Here is a 15,547-nt window from a genome sequence, read left to right on the forward strand (position 1 = left end):
TTGTTCGAGTTGCACTGATCTTTGCAGCTATACCTGTAACTCCACAGAGTTCCCATGGCTAATCCATCTAACCTACAAATCTTGGGACAATAAGGGACAATTTGACATGACAAATCCCCCTAAGTTGCACATCTTTGGACTATGGGAGGAAACCAGAGCACCCAAAGGAAGCCCATGCAGATATGGGGAGAACACGCAAACCCTACAGTCAGCCAAGGCTGGAATTGAACCCGGGTCCCTGGAGGCAGCAGTGCCAACCACTATACCACCATGCTGCCCCAATTCCAAAGAAGTCATTTTGAGATTTTGAGCATCAATGGTATTTTGCTTTATTTATATGGCAGGTCTACTTAAGTTTCTGTTTAATGATACCCACCACAATGTAAATGGAAGTAGATTCAATGATACTAATGCCATTGAATGTAAAGGGAAGATGGTTATTGGCAACTCATGTGGTGCAAATGTTTCTTGTCACTTAATATGCCAAGCCTGCATGTTGTCCAAAGTTTAGCTGCATGTAGGAATAGGCTTTTATTATATTAGGAGTTACAATTGAACATCCCCACTTCTGACCTTGTGTTGGAGGAAAGACTGATGAAGACGTCTGGGCTGAATATACTGGGGCTGAGATGATTGATCTCTGCCACTGAGAGATTTCCCCTGATTCTCACAGACTTCAATTTTGCCAAGGGCCCTTGATGGATCACTGCAGATGCTGGAATCTGAAACAAAAACAGAATATGATGGAAAGAGAACAGAGTTAACGCTTCAAGTCTGGATGAAAGCTCTGATGAAAAATCATCCAGATTTGAAACATTAGCTCTGTTCTCTTTCCACAGATGCTGTGAGACATGGGGAGATTTTGTAGCATTTTCTGTTTTTGTTTAATCAGATGCTGCCCGACCTGATTAGTATTTCCAGCATTTTTATCCCTGATTACCAGCGTTTGCAATCAGAGTTTTTGCATTTTGCTTTTGATAAAGCATCCGGTAGTTTATTCACAAACAATGTTGTTGTTGACAAGAACCATCAGCAATCAGATAGTGATAATGGAAAATCAGAGATTTGTGCATGTGGTCTGTAAGTTGCAGAACTGAGATCAGCAGCTAAAATGATTTTCTAACAGGGACATTTATTTGATACTTCTGACAAATTTCCCGTTTCTCCCATCTATATCAATACATCCAATTAACCTTCTAATCAACACATCAAATGACAAAAGGTTGTGTATAAGGTGGAACAATTCCTATTATCTCATTAACAGCAAAAACGTTAAATTCTTTTGCACATTATGTGAAGAATAAAGAGAGACTTGGGAAGATAAAGCAATTAGAAGTACAAACACTATTCTGTAAGAGAAAGGATTAATGGAAAAGGCTAGCTGATTTTCTGGCATCCAATGTCAAATCCTTCCAAATAAGCTATGCAGAGAGGCTGGATAGGCTCGAGTTGTTTTCTCTAGAGCAGAGAAGGCTGAGGGGGTATTGAGGTGTATAAGATTATGGGAGGTATGGACAGGGTGGATAGGGAGAAGCTGTTCTCCTTAGTTGAAAGGGTCAATAACAAAATTTTATGGTGAGGCACAGGAAATGTGAGGAAACTTTGAGTCTGGAATGCACTGTCTGGGAGAGAAGTAGAAGTGGGAAACCTCACAGCCTTTAAAAAGTATATGGATGAACTTGAAATTTCATGGTATTCAAGGCTTTAGGCCAAGTGCTGGAAAGTAGGATTAGTGTAGATTTAGTATAGTTTTTGTCAGCGCAGATCAATTGAAGGGTCTCTTCTCTATTGTATGACTTGCTTTCTCTTGTTTCATACTACAGCTGCCTCATAGAATTTAAAGGAATTTAGCCCTGTTAAATAAACATTTTCACTAATCTTTATATTAGCACATGCCTTTCTATATTCATGAACTAATTTCTCTCTGTATATATTCCTTATAACAATCTCTAGTACACAATTTGGGATTATCACATAACAGTTGGCATTTTTGAATTAATAAACCCATAATAAAGAATCAACATTTTCAGGTAAATAGGAGCAAGTAAGATTTGAATGATTGAATTCTGTTAAGATACTTGGAGTTTCAAAAGTGTGGTTGTAAATTTTGGCCATCCAGTTACAGCTGGAATTCTCCAATCTTGCCTGCAGCTGAGATTCTCTGGTCTCACTGCAATGAACATAGATTTGGCTGAGTGCCAAATTCTCCATTCTTGCTGGCAGTGGTGACAAGGCATACAGCATCAAGAGAATTCCACCTACAAGCTTTTAAAGTTTAAATCCATATTGCAATGCATCAATACTTTTTCAAGCTTGAATAAGTCATGCTAACAATCAAATGATTTCTCACTAGGTTTTTGTAATGTCCTAGCTATGATAAAGATTGTGGGTTGAACAGAAAAATAAAAGACTTGGCTTGCACACATAGATTCAACTAACGCAAATAGGTTTTATTGAAGAGCTGGTCTCTGAACAGCGTAAAAAATGGAAACTAATGCAGCAGCCCGAACACACACCCAAGTGACATCACCATCAAATCAGCTCTTAAAGTAACCTGCAGTACTTTTAAATATATACCAGTTTCAGATGAGAAAATGTTGGCTACTGTTCCATATAAAGTTTAAGATGAATGTTTTAAAATAATAAATTAAATGATCATATTACTGTGTTACATGTAACAAATCTGATAAAGAGATAAGGAAATACATATGCAAACAGCTATTTAGGGATTCTGAAATTTACCTGAAGTGAGTATTTATCACAACATATGTGGTTGCGTACCAGGTGTCAATCTTTGTTCAGTGACTGCACTCTGACATTTGACTTACTTGAACATAAAATCTAGGCTGACACTTCAGTGCAGTAAGCAAAGACAGCATTGTCTTAGGAGCTGTCTGTTAGATGAGGTATTAAATTGAAGCCCAATCCAGCCTCAAGCTGGTGTAAAAGATCTCATACCATTTGGAGAACAGCAGATTTTTCCCTGGTGTCCTGTCCAATATTCATCTTTCAACTAACATCTCTACAACAGATTATGTGGGAGGCTGTGTGTGCAAAGTGACTGCCATGTTTTTTACATTACAAACTGACTAACTTCAAAAGTACTTCATTAGCTGTAAAACACTTTGGGGACATCCTGAGAACGTACAATAAACTATGTAAATACAATACTTTATTTTTAATAACAGGAATTTTACTATAATTGTATTTTAATGAATGTTTGTGTTGGAGATGCCAAGAAGTTGAACATTTTCCCCCTTAGAATCAATTACTTGTGGCAACTAAAACTTCCTACTCTTATTTATACCACACTATGACCTCCAGCCTCAGTACTGCATCTTACTCCAATGTAAAATACTCAATTTTCTGACTGTCATTTTAGAGTGGGATTATTAGTTTTAAGAACATAAGAACATAAGAAATAGGAGCAGGAGTAGGCCATCTAGCCCTTCGAGCCTGCCCCGCCATTCAATAAGATCATGGCTGATCTGTCGTGGCTCAGTTCCACATTCCCGCCCTCTCCCCATAACCCTTAATCCCCTCTCTTATCAAGAACCCATCAACCCGCTTCTTAAAAATATTTAGCGAGGCAGCCTCCACCACTTCAACGGGCAGAGAATTCCAGAGATTCACCACCCTTTGAGTGAAGAAGTTCCTCCTCAACTCCGTTCTAAACCGCCTCCCCTTTATCTTGAGGCTGTGCCCCCTAGTCCTACTGTCTTTTTTGAGCGGGAAGAGTCTCTCCACCTCTATCCTATCCATCCCATTCATCATCTTATACGTCTCAATGAGATCTCCCCTCATTCTTCTAAACTCTAATGAGTACAAGCCTAGTTTATTCAGCCTCTCCTCATAGCTCAATCCCCTCAACTCCGGTATCAGCCTAGTAAACCTCCTCTGCACTCCCTCCAGGGCCAAAATATCCTTGCGCAGGTGCGGCGCCCAAAACTGCACACAGTACTCCAGCTGCGGCCTCACCAATGCCCTATACAGCTGCAGCAAGACCTCCCTACTTTTATATTCAATCCCCCTCGCTATGAAGGCCAGCATCCCATTAGCCTTCCTGACCACCTGCTGCACCTGCAAGCTGGGTTTTTGCGACTCATGCACAAGGACCCCGAGGTCCCTCTGCACCGTCGCCTGCTGCAGTTTTTCGCCACGTAAGTAATAGTCCATAGTCAGTTAAACCATAGTCAGTTTTCAATGTGAACCAAGCCCAGTTAAGAAAGGTCATTCAGCATAATTTGTCTGTAATTCCATTTACTTGTCCCTAATTTATATCTTTGGATATCTCACATCTCACCTAATAAATATCGATTAAAATCAGTCTTGACACCTTTCAATTGTCCCAGAACCTTAGTGGGAAAAAAAAGTGAAGTTGCCGGCACAGTAAGTAGTCTCACAACACCGGGTTAAAGTCCAACAGGTTTATTTGGTAGCATGAGCTTTCGGAGTATTGCCCCCTCATCATGTGAGTGAAGAATTCAGTTCACAAACAGGGCATACATAGATGCAATCTCAATTATAAGATAATGTTGGTATGCGAGTCTCAGCAGGTAATCAAGTCTTTACAAGTGCAGACAATCTGAGTGGAGAGAGGGTTAAGCACAGGTTAAAGAGGTATGAATTGCCTCCAACCAGGAGAGTTAGTGAGATTTTGCAAGCCCAGGCAAGTCGTGGGGTAACAGATAGTCTGCTTGGCTAATAGTTTCTGCTCAGTGATTCTGTTGTCCTGTGTCAGAACTGTCAGCTGATGAGTTGAGCGCCATATCCTGTTCTGATGAGGGCGTCTTTCAGCGTATGCAGATCTGTTGCGATCCTCCTCACCTGAGCAGATCCTGTGTATATGGAGGGCTTATCTGTAGGGAATGGCTTCTTTAATGTGTTTAGGGTGGAAGCTGGAGAAGTGGAACATCGTGAGGTTATCGATGGGCTATCCGATCGACAATTCCAATGCGCCACAGTGAAAAACCGCACTCCTCAGAAGACAAATGGCCGACAGAGTACCCTTCGTCAACCAATACTTCCCCAGAGCGGAGAAGCTATGACATCTTTTCCAAAGCCTTCAACACGTCATCGATGAAGACGGTCATCCCACCAAGGCCATCCCCACACCTCCACTACTTGCCTTCAAACAACCGCGCAATCTCAAACAGAACATTGTACACAGCAAACTACCCAGCCTTCAGGAGAACAGTGACCACGACACCACACAACCCTGCCAGAGCAACCTCTGCAAGATGTGCCAGATCATTGACACGGATGCCATCATCTCACGTGAGAACACCATCCACCAGGTACACGGTACATACTCTTGTGACTCAGCCAACATTGTCTATCTGATACTCTGCAAGAACGTCCTGAAGCATGTACATTGGCGAAACCATGCAGACGCTATGACAACGGATGAATGGACACCACTCGACAATCACCATCCAGAAGTGTTCCCTTCCTGTCGGGGAACACTTCAACAGTCAAGGGCATTCAGTCTCTGATCTTCTGGTAAGCGTTCTCCCAAGGCAGCCTTCACGACACACGGCAACGCAGAATCGCTGAGCAGAAATTGATAGCCAAGTTCCGCACACGAGGACAGCCTTGGGTTCATGTCACCCTATCTGTAACCCTCACAACTTGACTGGACTTGCAAAATCTCACTAACTGTCCTGGCTGGGGACAATTCGCACCTTTTTAACCTTTGCTTACCCCTCTCTTACCCACATTGTCTGCACCTGTAAAGATTTGATTACCTGTTAAGACTCGCATTCCATCCATTATCTTGTAATTGAGTTTGTGTCTGTATAAGCCCTGTTTGTGAACTGAAGTCACCTGATGAAACGGCAACACTCCGAAGGCTCTTGCTACCAAATAAACCAGTTAGACTTTAACCTGGTATTGTGAGACTACTTACTGGAAAAAATATGCTTCCTGACTTCACTGCTGAATGGCCTAGCTCGAAATTTTAAGATTATGTCTTGTCTGGATTCCCTCATCAAAGGCAATAGTGCCATTACATCCATGCTACTGAATCCCTTTATTATTGGCCTCCTGAAATTTGAATTTGGGAGGTTTCAGAGTTCTGTTCAGCTATCAATTAATATTCATCAAACAATGAATGTGAAGATCGAGAGTAGATTGAACAGCTGTGCACGATTTGCAGTAGAGATAGAGTCACAAATATTAAGTGAAGGGTATAATCGCTCCATCTGAAATTATCACTTTATTTATTAGCAAGATGAAATGTAAAAGGAAGGAGCTCTCAATAAATTAGCACTCTAAGCCAATATCTAAAAATGCTCTTCAAACCGCAGATGAAGTGGGACCAGCAGGGAAAGATTCTGTAATGTGGAATCAAATAAAAAACAAACTATTTTTCACCAGGGTTTTTATTGGAATACACAAGACAACAAATATTTATATGTTGGCATGCTTAATGAATATTTTATTTTACTGGTTTATAAAAATAAAATACAAAATAATTTTAGAACACAACATAAAACACTGTACAAGGCTTTGATATGATACAAATCAAAGAACTTAAATAATTACAGCTTTATGTACACCCTACCTTCAAACGATGTATGCCATTTTGTTCAATGTACTCGGCGGTAGAAACGTGTCAGACCATTTCACACTCATTGCTGCTTTTGTAAATTAAGTTGACTCTGAGTAAGGGCTCCATAAAACAACCTCTTGCCCGAATAATCAAAAGTACTATAAAAGACATTAAATCTTTCATTTTCCATCCCTTTCAAAGGAAATAATTCAAAATAGCCTGTTAATTCCAACTTAGGATTGGAAATATTATTGTTCAATTCAACCATAGAACAACAAATAGAATTCACTACATGGAAACATCTTGCAAACTGTTCTTTAACTTAAGAGTTTACAAACTTGTGATAATATGATCATAGCTAAATTGTCTGTATGTACATCTCCTCATATTATGAAGCCAGAATGCTCATAGGAGAGCAACGCAACCTATGTAAATGCAATCTTCTTTTGGGAAAGAGGTTTGATCGAGATGTATGGAGCCCATTTTTCATTTGATTTAAAAAAAAGTTATGTGCATTATGCTAGATATTCCTAAGAGTAGTTAAACAATAAGCCCAATAGAATTGAAGGAAATACATTTAGGTGCTACAAACAGTTTTTGTAAAGATCTTTTCACACCTTCAATGCAACCATTTACTTGAGTCATGGCCAACCAAATCTTCCAGTGCACACAATTTATAAGTGAGCCTATCAGGCTGGGAGAGGCCAGCAACTTGAAATCACTCCTTCCCTTTCTTAACTGTTAACATAAAATATAAAGTTTGAAATGACTTCAGATTAACTTTTAATTAATGCATGCATAAAGTTTTACTGACCTATTTTTGAACTTATTACATTGCTACTAATTTATACGATTAGCAAAGATTAGAATAATACTCAGATAATATATCAGCAGTAACATTAGTAATCTAGAGTCACTTCAATTTACAAGTTTGAAAAGTGCAGTAATTCCTCTTTCAGAAAAAGTGCATGGTCTTGCACTACCCATATTCAGCAGAGTTGACACAAATTCATGCCTTCTGCATAAACATCTCCAAAACTTATTTAAAGCTACTGCAGTTCCCTTTGTTGTCACTCTAGAAAAACCCTGTTTTGTGAAGTCCCTTCCACCCCCTTTGTTAATCTAGATTCTTTTAAAGATCCCTGTTTTGAAAACAGTGTAGTGCTTTGGAACACTGCAGATGTTTTGACCATTTTGGGGAGGAAATGTTGCATGGTATGGGCAGGCACAGGAAACTGGTGTAGATTCACTCTTTTAAACACAGTTATTTGAGCAAAAGCAAAAAACTGCAGCTTTAAAAAAAAAGTCCATGCTCGAGGATTAACAGTTGTACAACTATTGAGCAATCAATAAAACAGTAGCTTGGATAACATTTTCTGTGTTTCATTTTTGCCTTTACAGTACAGTTTCAAAAAGAAAGAAAATATCCTATTTGTTCCACTTCCAATCTTGACAACTTTCGCATTTACAGCCTTTGAGTAACAGACTGTACACCTGTTTTGCATTTTACAGTGCTTCAGAATCATTTAATATTTAACGTTTAAATTTAGAGTGCGTGTTTCCCAAATCATGATGCTGTAAGGTTTTGCATGCCAGGAAGAAAATGTAAAGCAAATAGCATTTAGGCACGCAAAAACAATCTTACAGCCAGTAGCCAATAAAGTTTAATCCTTATGAAATCAATAAATACATACATATTACTGTACGACATGCAGTTATTGTTAGCATCTATAATACAATAATATACAAACCATGAAATAGGGCCTTAATTTATTTTTAAGCATTCAAAACAGTTGTTGAAAGGCTTAGAAATTACCCAGAATGTTACATTACAGTTGGAAAATACTAAACATATTAAATAATTTACCCACCCAAGGAAAGCTTGCAAAAAGTGATAGCTGATATTTCCATTTAACAATCAGGCTTATTTAAACCAGAGTTTCTTGCCTTGGCACACAATTAAAATACATTAACATTTTAGACAGGCACATGGCAATCAAATGCTGATCGGTAATAGTTTACACATAATGATGTGTAGAAAGTAACTTAAATCATTTATTTTGTTACTGTAGGAACCATCACTCCAAAATCAATTCTCCACTTATTTTTCTCTTCTTTTGGTGATGAATTATTTGGATAATGTCTAGTATCACAGTGGTTGCAAGGGTTAGGGTTAGTAAACATTTGAAGCAGAATTTTCCTAATTTCTACTAGAAGGTGTCCACATCTATGGACTTTTGTGTGTAATGTAGCTACTGGGGCTGGACAAAGTCACCATTTCATTAAATTAAACTTTAGGAAGAATGGAAAAAATGAGGTTCATTGCTGCCCCCCCCCCTCCCTTGCCCATTTTGTGCCTGTTTTCAAAGTACTAGCATCTTACATCCTCTTAAGGGAATTCAGGATTTTGCCTTCTAATCCCATAGGACAATTACAATTCTATGAAAACTACCCTGCCTGTGTCAGTTGTCAATACTATGCAACAAACATATACGCCCTGGTCCTTCAACTATTTTGAGTTCAACTACTTCCTATGAATTCTGAATCAGTTCAGTTAATTAAATTAAATTTTATTTATACCTAGACACACTGTACATTAAAAAACACAGTTGATATTTGCATAAAAAGATGGCAAAAACATAATATTACTATTGGCAATTGAAAATGCTGAGCAGCCTTTCTTCTACTTATGAACTTTTGAGGTCTCCCTCGAGATCTAAAAATGGCACAAGGACAGTCAAGTCATAAGGTTCTGGGGAACGCTGTACACACTGGAAAAGGTGGGAGTACTGGACTTGTATTTCCTACTCATGTAGCTCAAGGCAGCAGAAGCCAAAATTAAACCAGCAGCATTCTTGCACAGCATATGACCAAAAGTGTACTGTGCTATCAATCAATTTTTTAATTTCACTGATAGCTATCCTAATTTATACAAAGCAGCACCTGTCCAACACTTGGATTCAAAATGGCATATAAGCTACTGTACAGTAAGGGGAGACAACAACAGATTTCCTTATAGTAAAGACTAAACAACATGCAACAAGGATGTGGAGGTGGAGACAGAGAGGAAGGGAGGGAAGGAGACAGTTGCACAAATTGTTACTATCTGCTGAGTTTACTGGACACTTTGCCATCTCTGCCTGAGCATTTTCCCTTTGTGGATTTGCTTTGACACAAATGGTGAGGACTACCAGGTCCCTTTAAGCTATTTTTGCCCTGTTTTCCGCAGCCATGCTCCTGCAGGAAACTTCTTCGGGAAGGTGAGGAACCAGAGTAACTGGGAGGGGAGCGGCTTCTGGCAAAGTGCGGAGAAGAGCTCCTCTGATCTGTGTAAGGGCGCCCACGTGAGGGGGAGGAACTGGCAGTGCGTGGCAAAGAGGTACTCCGCGGTGAAGCACTCGGGCTTCGCCGGGGGATTACTGGGCTTTTAGGTGGAGTTTTGGGGCTGCGGGGTGACTGTGGACTTTTGGATTGCGGGGAGCTCCTGGTCTTTTGGGATCCGTTTTGAAGTATTTGAGCAAGATGCGTTAGCAGGTCTGAGTCAGAGCTACCACTTCCAACTACCCTGTATCGCCGCAATCTGAAAAGAAAAAGAATTGGATGATATATATTAGAAGGCAACACATGGAGCACATTTTAGTGGTGCAGATATACCTACAAATTCACTGCATAGCTGATTGTGGACTCAAGGTCACTGATATGATTTGGGTACTGCACACCAGTGTCATCTGAGTTGATAGTACTCTTGCCCATTCCAGAATTTAAGCACATAAGCCATGGTGACACTCCAGTTCAGTAGAGTGTCCAAGGTGTCACTTTTAAGATGAATCATTAGACCAAGGACCCATCTTCCCTGAGGTGGGGGAGGGGGGATGGGGGGCTTCTTGGCTATGATTGAAATGTGGTCAATAGGGCATTCTCATCAGTCTGTTTGTCTAATTGTTATGCATCTCCCAGTCAACATCAATGAAAACTGAATAAGTCGCCATCACAATATTGCTGTTTGTGGTAACTCGCTGCGTGCAAATTGGCTGCCCTGTGTCACACATTACGACAATGACCATTCATGGGCTGTAAAATGTTTTGGGGCATCTGAGGGTCATGAAGATCCATTGCATAAATGCAAGTCAGTCTTTCGTTATAATAAATGCCAAATTATTCACGTATATTTGCAGGAAATAAGGAAAGTGCAGGATAACATGGCTAATCAAGAATGCGAATATAAACTGTTGATTCTTAGGTATTTGGTAAGTTGGAGTTTGTTTGGTAGTTTAGGTTCTGATTTCAGGAATCAGCTAAAGGCACTAATAGCCATGTTTATTTTTATTTGTGTGTGACTGCTATTTTCATGTGCATGCAGCAGGATGCACAAAAGTGACTAGAAAACAAACTGAAGTCATTAACTTCCATCACATCACATAATAGAGGGACTTAGTGCAAGGTTACCAGCTTGACAAATGTGTTTCATTTTTTAACATAAAAGTTGAAATGGAATAACTGGATAAGTGGGAACTTACCGGACTTCCACACTGGGTCTAGTTGGTGGTTTTCCTGGAGGTGGTCTTGGGACAAACTGGGATGTTGTTGAAGTGGGGACTTGTTCAGTACTGGTCAATGAAACTGGTCTCGGGATTTTGCTCCTCCGCGATTGAAGACTAGTTAGACAGTCCTCATCATTCTGCTTGCCTGATTGCTGTTCCATTCCAACTTTCACTGGAGGAGGCCCAGAATGAATTCCATCATCTGACAGAGTCATTGATGGAACAGACACCTTCTCCTCCAAGGACTCTCCGGAAGCTGATGATATATCACCCAAAAGAGTTGTTCTGAGGGTATGTTGTCTCTTTTCAACTAACTGTCTTGTCAGGTCTACTTGATGAGCCTTCTTTTGAAGCAATTTCTCTTTAGCTGAGACAGGAACTGATGATTCAGTAACTACTTCCACATCTGATGCAAGGATTGGGATGCGACTTTGCCGGAGAGGAGATGGTTTGGCTTCAGTTTTCTTGGAATGAAGTGAATTGTCACCGACTGTCAAGATATGAAGCAGATCTCCATTTCTGAACTCACTTAGTTCTGAAAGATTGCTCTGTTGTTCCTGAATTTTTTTCTGCATTATCTCAGAAATACAACCCTTTTCAGACCCATCATTTCCAACACTATTCACATGGTCTTCTTGCTCAGATACAACAGTGTGAAGCAACTCCTTTACACATTCATATGAAATGTGTGAAGACTGTAACTCACCCACCTCATCTTCAATATACTTACAAAAGCCATTTTCTTCTCCATCACATAGTTTCTCTTTCAGTCCATCCATTACAAGCTTTGTATACTCCACTGTAGGTAAAACATCATCTTCTCTATAGGAAAACACTTCACCAGTTGCCACTGAGCTAGTTATAATATTAGTCAAGTGAGGACAAGGAGATTTACTTTTTTCCTCTTTTGGCACAGAAGACAAAGTACCTGGTTGGGCTGGCGGAGTGTGTTCATTTCCCATATGTAGTTGCTCACCCATAGGTTCACTTTCACATGAAGGGCACTGTCCTTCATCAGGTTGACTTCCTCCATCCCCAGAAATCACATGGCCTTCTTCATGTTTATTGACTTCTTGAGCTGAACTAAGAGAGTTATCTTTGTCTTGGTCGGACTTGACACTAGATTTTGTAATGGCTTCACCTTGGTTACTGATTTCTCTTGTACCAGCCACAATGGTCTCTCTCTCTTGTGTTGTCCCTTTGTCTAATTCCAATTTAAGGTCAGTTCTGGAAGTACCATTACACATTGTGTCGTGCTGTATCGGAGCTGGCATCTCTTGTGGAGATGAAGATTTTTGTATTTGATTAGTAGCATTTTCTACTCCATGTTGATCAGTCTCTCCCTGCTCATCATGCTGTGTAATCACAGAGGCAGCGTGAGTTTGTGCTACTGCAGACTTGGGTGCTGTTATCTTAAAAACAAAATGAAGATCATGAAAATTTGAAGCAAATTTTCACATACAGCTAAGTTTTACATGAACGCCATTTAGAATAATTAATTTTAAATGTTTCTACTCAACCAAGAATTGTGCTGAAAGATTTTTATGAAGAACCTGTACACAACCATAAAGATTTGAGTTCAATCAGGACATGTAGGTTGACTCTCATTCTCCCCATATGATTCTCAGACTTACAGTCTGAAAGCCATGAAAAAGCTTAGATAATGTTTTGGTCAGTGGCTTCACTTTACAAACTGGTCTGGCCAGGAAGATTATGAGGGGAAAATTTTCAGGAAGAACCTGGGAAGGAAGGATTTCCTGAATGTTTGGCTGTATTTTAAAAAAAAGATTTCCTGTTCAACAGACTGGCAGGTTTTGGGAAGACAGAATAAAATGCAAACATTATCTGGGGTGGGAAACAGGAGATGGCATGGGCTGTGATGGGAAAGTGGAGTTACGGGCAAGCAAAAAGAGTTTTGTGGGGGCAGGGTGAAATCATTAATAGCCAGGGAAGAGATTGTCAGACTCAGATCATCATGTTAAGCCAACCTTGTCAAACCTGACAGAAAAGCTCCTGTGCTTCCAGGCGGCCCATAAGCAGCTCAAAAAAGAATATTATTTCAAGGTCCTGCCCATCTTGAATTTTTTTACCTACTAGGATGCCCAAAGATGTGTAGATGTCGGCATTGCCCAAAGCCCAGGAATCTCAGCCCTCATCAGTTAAAAACAAAAATACAGTGAAAATGGAAGCATGCTTCTTCTTTAAATGTTTCACTGACTCACCAATCATTCTTTTTAACAGAGGTTTGAGAATCTAATCTAAAAACTTTTAACTTCCCAGTCAACTCAAACCCATCCATCCTCATTGGTTAAAAGCCTTCCACAAAGGCTCAGTAAAGTATGGAGGAAGAAGAGAGCTGACAGCTTGGTGAACATAAGAAATAGGAGCAGGAGTAGGCCATCTAGCCCTTCGAGCCTGCCCCGCCATTCAATAAGATCATGGCTGATCTGAAGTGGCTCAGTTCCACTTTCCCGCTTTCTCCCCATACCCTTAATTCCCTTGTCTATCAGAAACCTATCTACCCGTGACTTAAAAATATTTAGCGAGGTAGCCTCCACCACTTCAACGGGCAGAGAATTCCAGAGATTCACCACCCTTTGAGTGAAGAAGTTCCTCCTAAACGGCCACCCCCCCACCCCCCATCTTGAGGCTGTGCTCTCTAATCCTGCTATCCTTTCTAAGCAGGAAGAATCTCTCTACTTCTATCCTATCCATCCCCTTCATGATCTTATACGTCTCTAAAAGATCCCCCCTCATCCTTCTAAACTCCAATGAGTACAGAACCAGTCTATTTAGTCTCTCTTCATAGTCCAACCCCCTCATCTCCAGTATCAGCCTAGTGAACCTCCTCTGCACTCCCTCCTAGGCCAATATATCCTTCCGCAAGTGCGGCGACCAAAACGGCACACAGTACTCCAGCTGCGGCCTCACCAGCACCCTGTACAGTTGCAGCAAGACCTCCCTACTTTTATATTCTATCCCCCTCGCTATAAAGGCCAGCATTCCATTCGCCTTCTTGATCACCTGCTGCACCTGCAGTCTGGGTTTTCGCGACTCGTGCACAAGGAACCCCAGGTCCCTCTGCACCGTAGCATGCTGCAGCTTTTCGCCTTTTAAATAATAATCCCTCCTACTATTATTTCTGCCAAAGTGGACAACCTCACATTTGCTAACATTATACTCCATCTGCCAGGTCCTCGCCCACTCGCTTAGCCTATCCAGATCCCTCTGCAGACTTTCCACACCCTCCACGCAATTTGCTTTTCCACTCATTTTCCTGTCATCTGCAAATTTCGTCACCCTACACTCGGCCTCCTCCTCCAGATCATCTATTAAATGGTAAATAGCTGAGGCCCCAGCACCGATCCGTGCGGCACTCCACTAGTCACCAACTGCCAATCAGAAAAGGACCCACTGATACCAACTCTCTGCTTCCTATTAGACAACCAATCCTCTATCCACGCTAACACCTTACCCCCAACTCCGTGCATCCTAATCTTTTGTAGCAACCTTTTATGAGGCACCTTATCAAATGCCTTTTGAAAATCTAAAACTTCTGGAATGGGAATGGGGAATGGTAGAGGAGATTGTACTGACACAATGTGCCTACGTCGAGACCAAAGAGGTGTAACAACTGTCTGGACTTTGTGCCATCTTTTGTTCTGACAAATACTTTTCCTATTCATATCTAATTTATTTAACCTTTATTTAGCTTGCTAAGTCAATTGAGAACTAATTATCATTGACAATAACAAACATGGCATTTGAAACTGCAACTTGAGGGACAATAATTAAAACCATCAGGGATTGTAGAATTTTTCTTTAAATGCTATGAGAAGTTAGAGATGCTGGAAAAATGCTAGTTACATTTAGCAAGCACTCAGAAACTTCTATTTTTAAACCATTCATGTTAAAAATGATATAAAATCCCCAATATCAAATATAAAATATAATTCCCAGCATGGGTGAGGATTCAGCTGGGATCGCTATCATTTCAAGATTTATTGGGAACACAATATGCTACCCTTGCCATCCATATCTACTGGAACTCTTAGGAACTTGTCCCAACTTTTATAAGGAAAAATTAATCAGCAACATCTATGAATGTAGAAACCAGGGATTGCTGGCTATCTGTTAACTGCAAGTTAGACAAAGCATGGTTCCATTTCAATGTGACCAAAATGCAAGCAATGTATTTTCTACACAATGCATTTCTTTGTACATTTAGTTACCAGTGTTAATGGATTTGATTTTATAATTTGCACAGGAAAACAAGTTTAAAATTGAATATTTTTCACCCCTTTGCCTGATGCAAAGAGACTGATCATTAACCTTTTATTGCCAGATTATGGGTAGAATTTTCCCGTCTCGCCCGCCACAGGAATCGTGGCAGGCAAGACAGAACCATGCAAAGGTTTGTTGATCTCGGATGGGTATTTCCAGTCTTGGCACG

General features: G+C 40.4%; 1 protein-coding gene across 7 annotated transcripts in view; it reads right to left on the reverse strand.

Moving 5' to 3' along the window:
- Positions 1-6,377: 6,377 nt before the first annotated feature.
- The window catches only part of ttbk2a (tau tubulin kinase 2a), a 264,660-nt gene continuing 255,490 nt past the window's right edge, over positions 6,378-15,547 (reverse strand). For all 7 annotated transcript variants that reach the window (XM_080202945.1, XM_080202938.1, XM_080202939.1 and 4 more), the window contains 2 exons: positions 11,071-12,506; positions 6,378-10,133 (listed from right to left, as the gene is read on the reverse strand). In XM_080202945.1, the coding sequence (XP_080059071.1) occupies positions 9,656-10,133; positions 11,071-12,506 (1,914 nt within the window). In that variant the 3' untranslated portion in view covers positions 6,378-9,655. The remainder of the gene's footprint in view (positions 10,134-11,070; positions 12,507-15,547) is intronic.

This window comes from Carcharhinus amblyrhynchos, chromosome 14 (assembly GCF_965287045.1).
Source record: "Carcharhinus amblyrhynchos chromosome 14, sCarAmb.v2.hapA, whole genome shotgun sequence".
Classification (NCBI taxonomy): domain Eukaryota; kingdom Metazoa; phylum Chordata; class Chondrichthyes; order Carcharhiniformes; family Carcharhinidae; genus Carcharhinus; species Carcharhinus amblyrhynchos.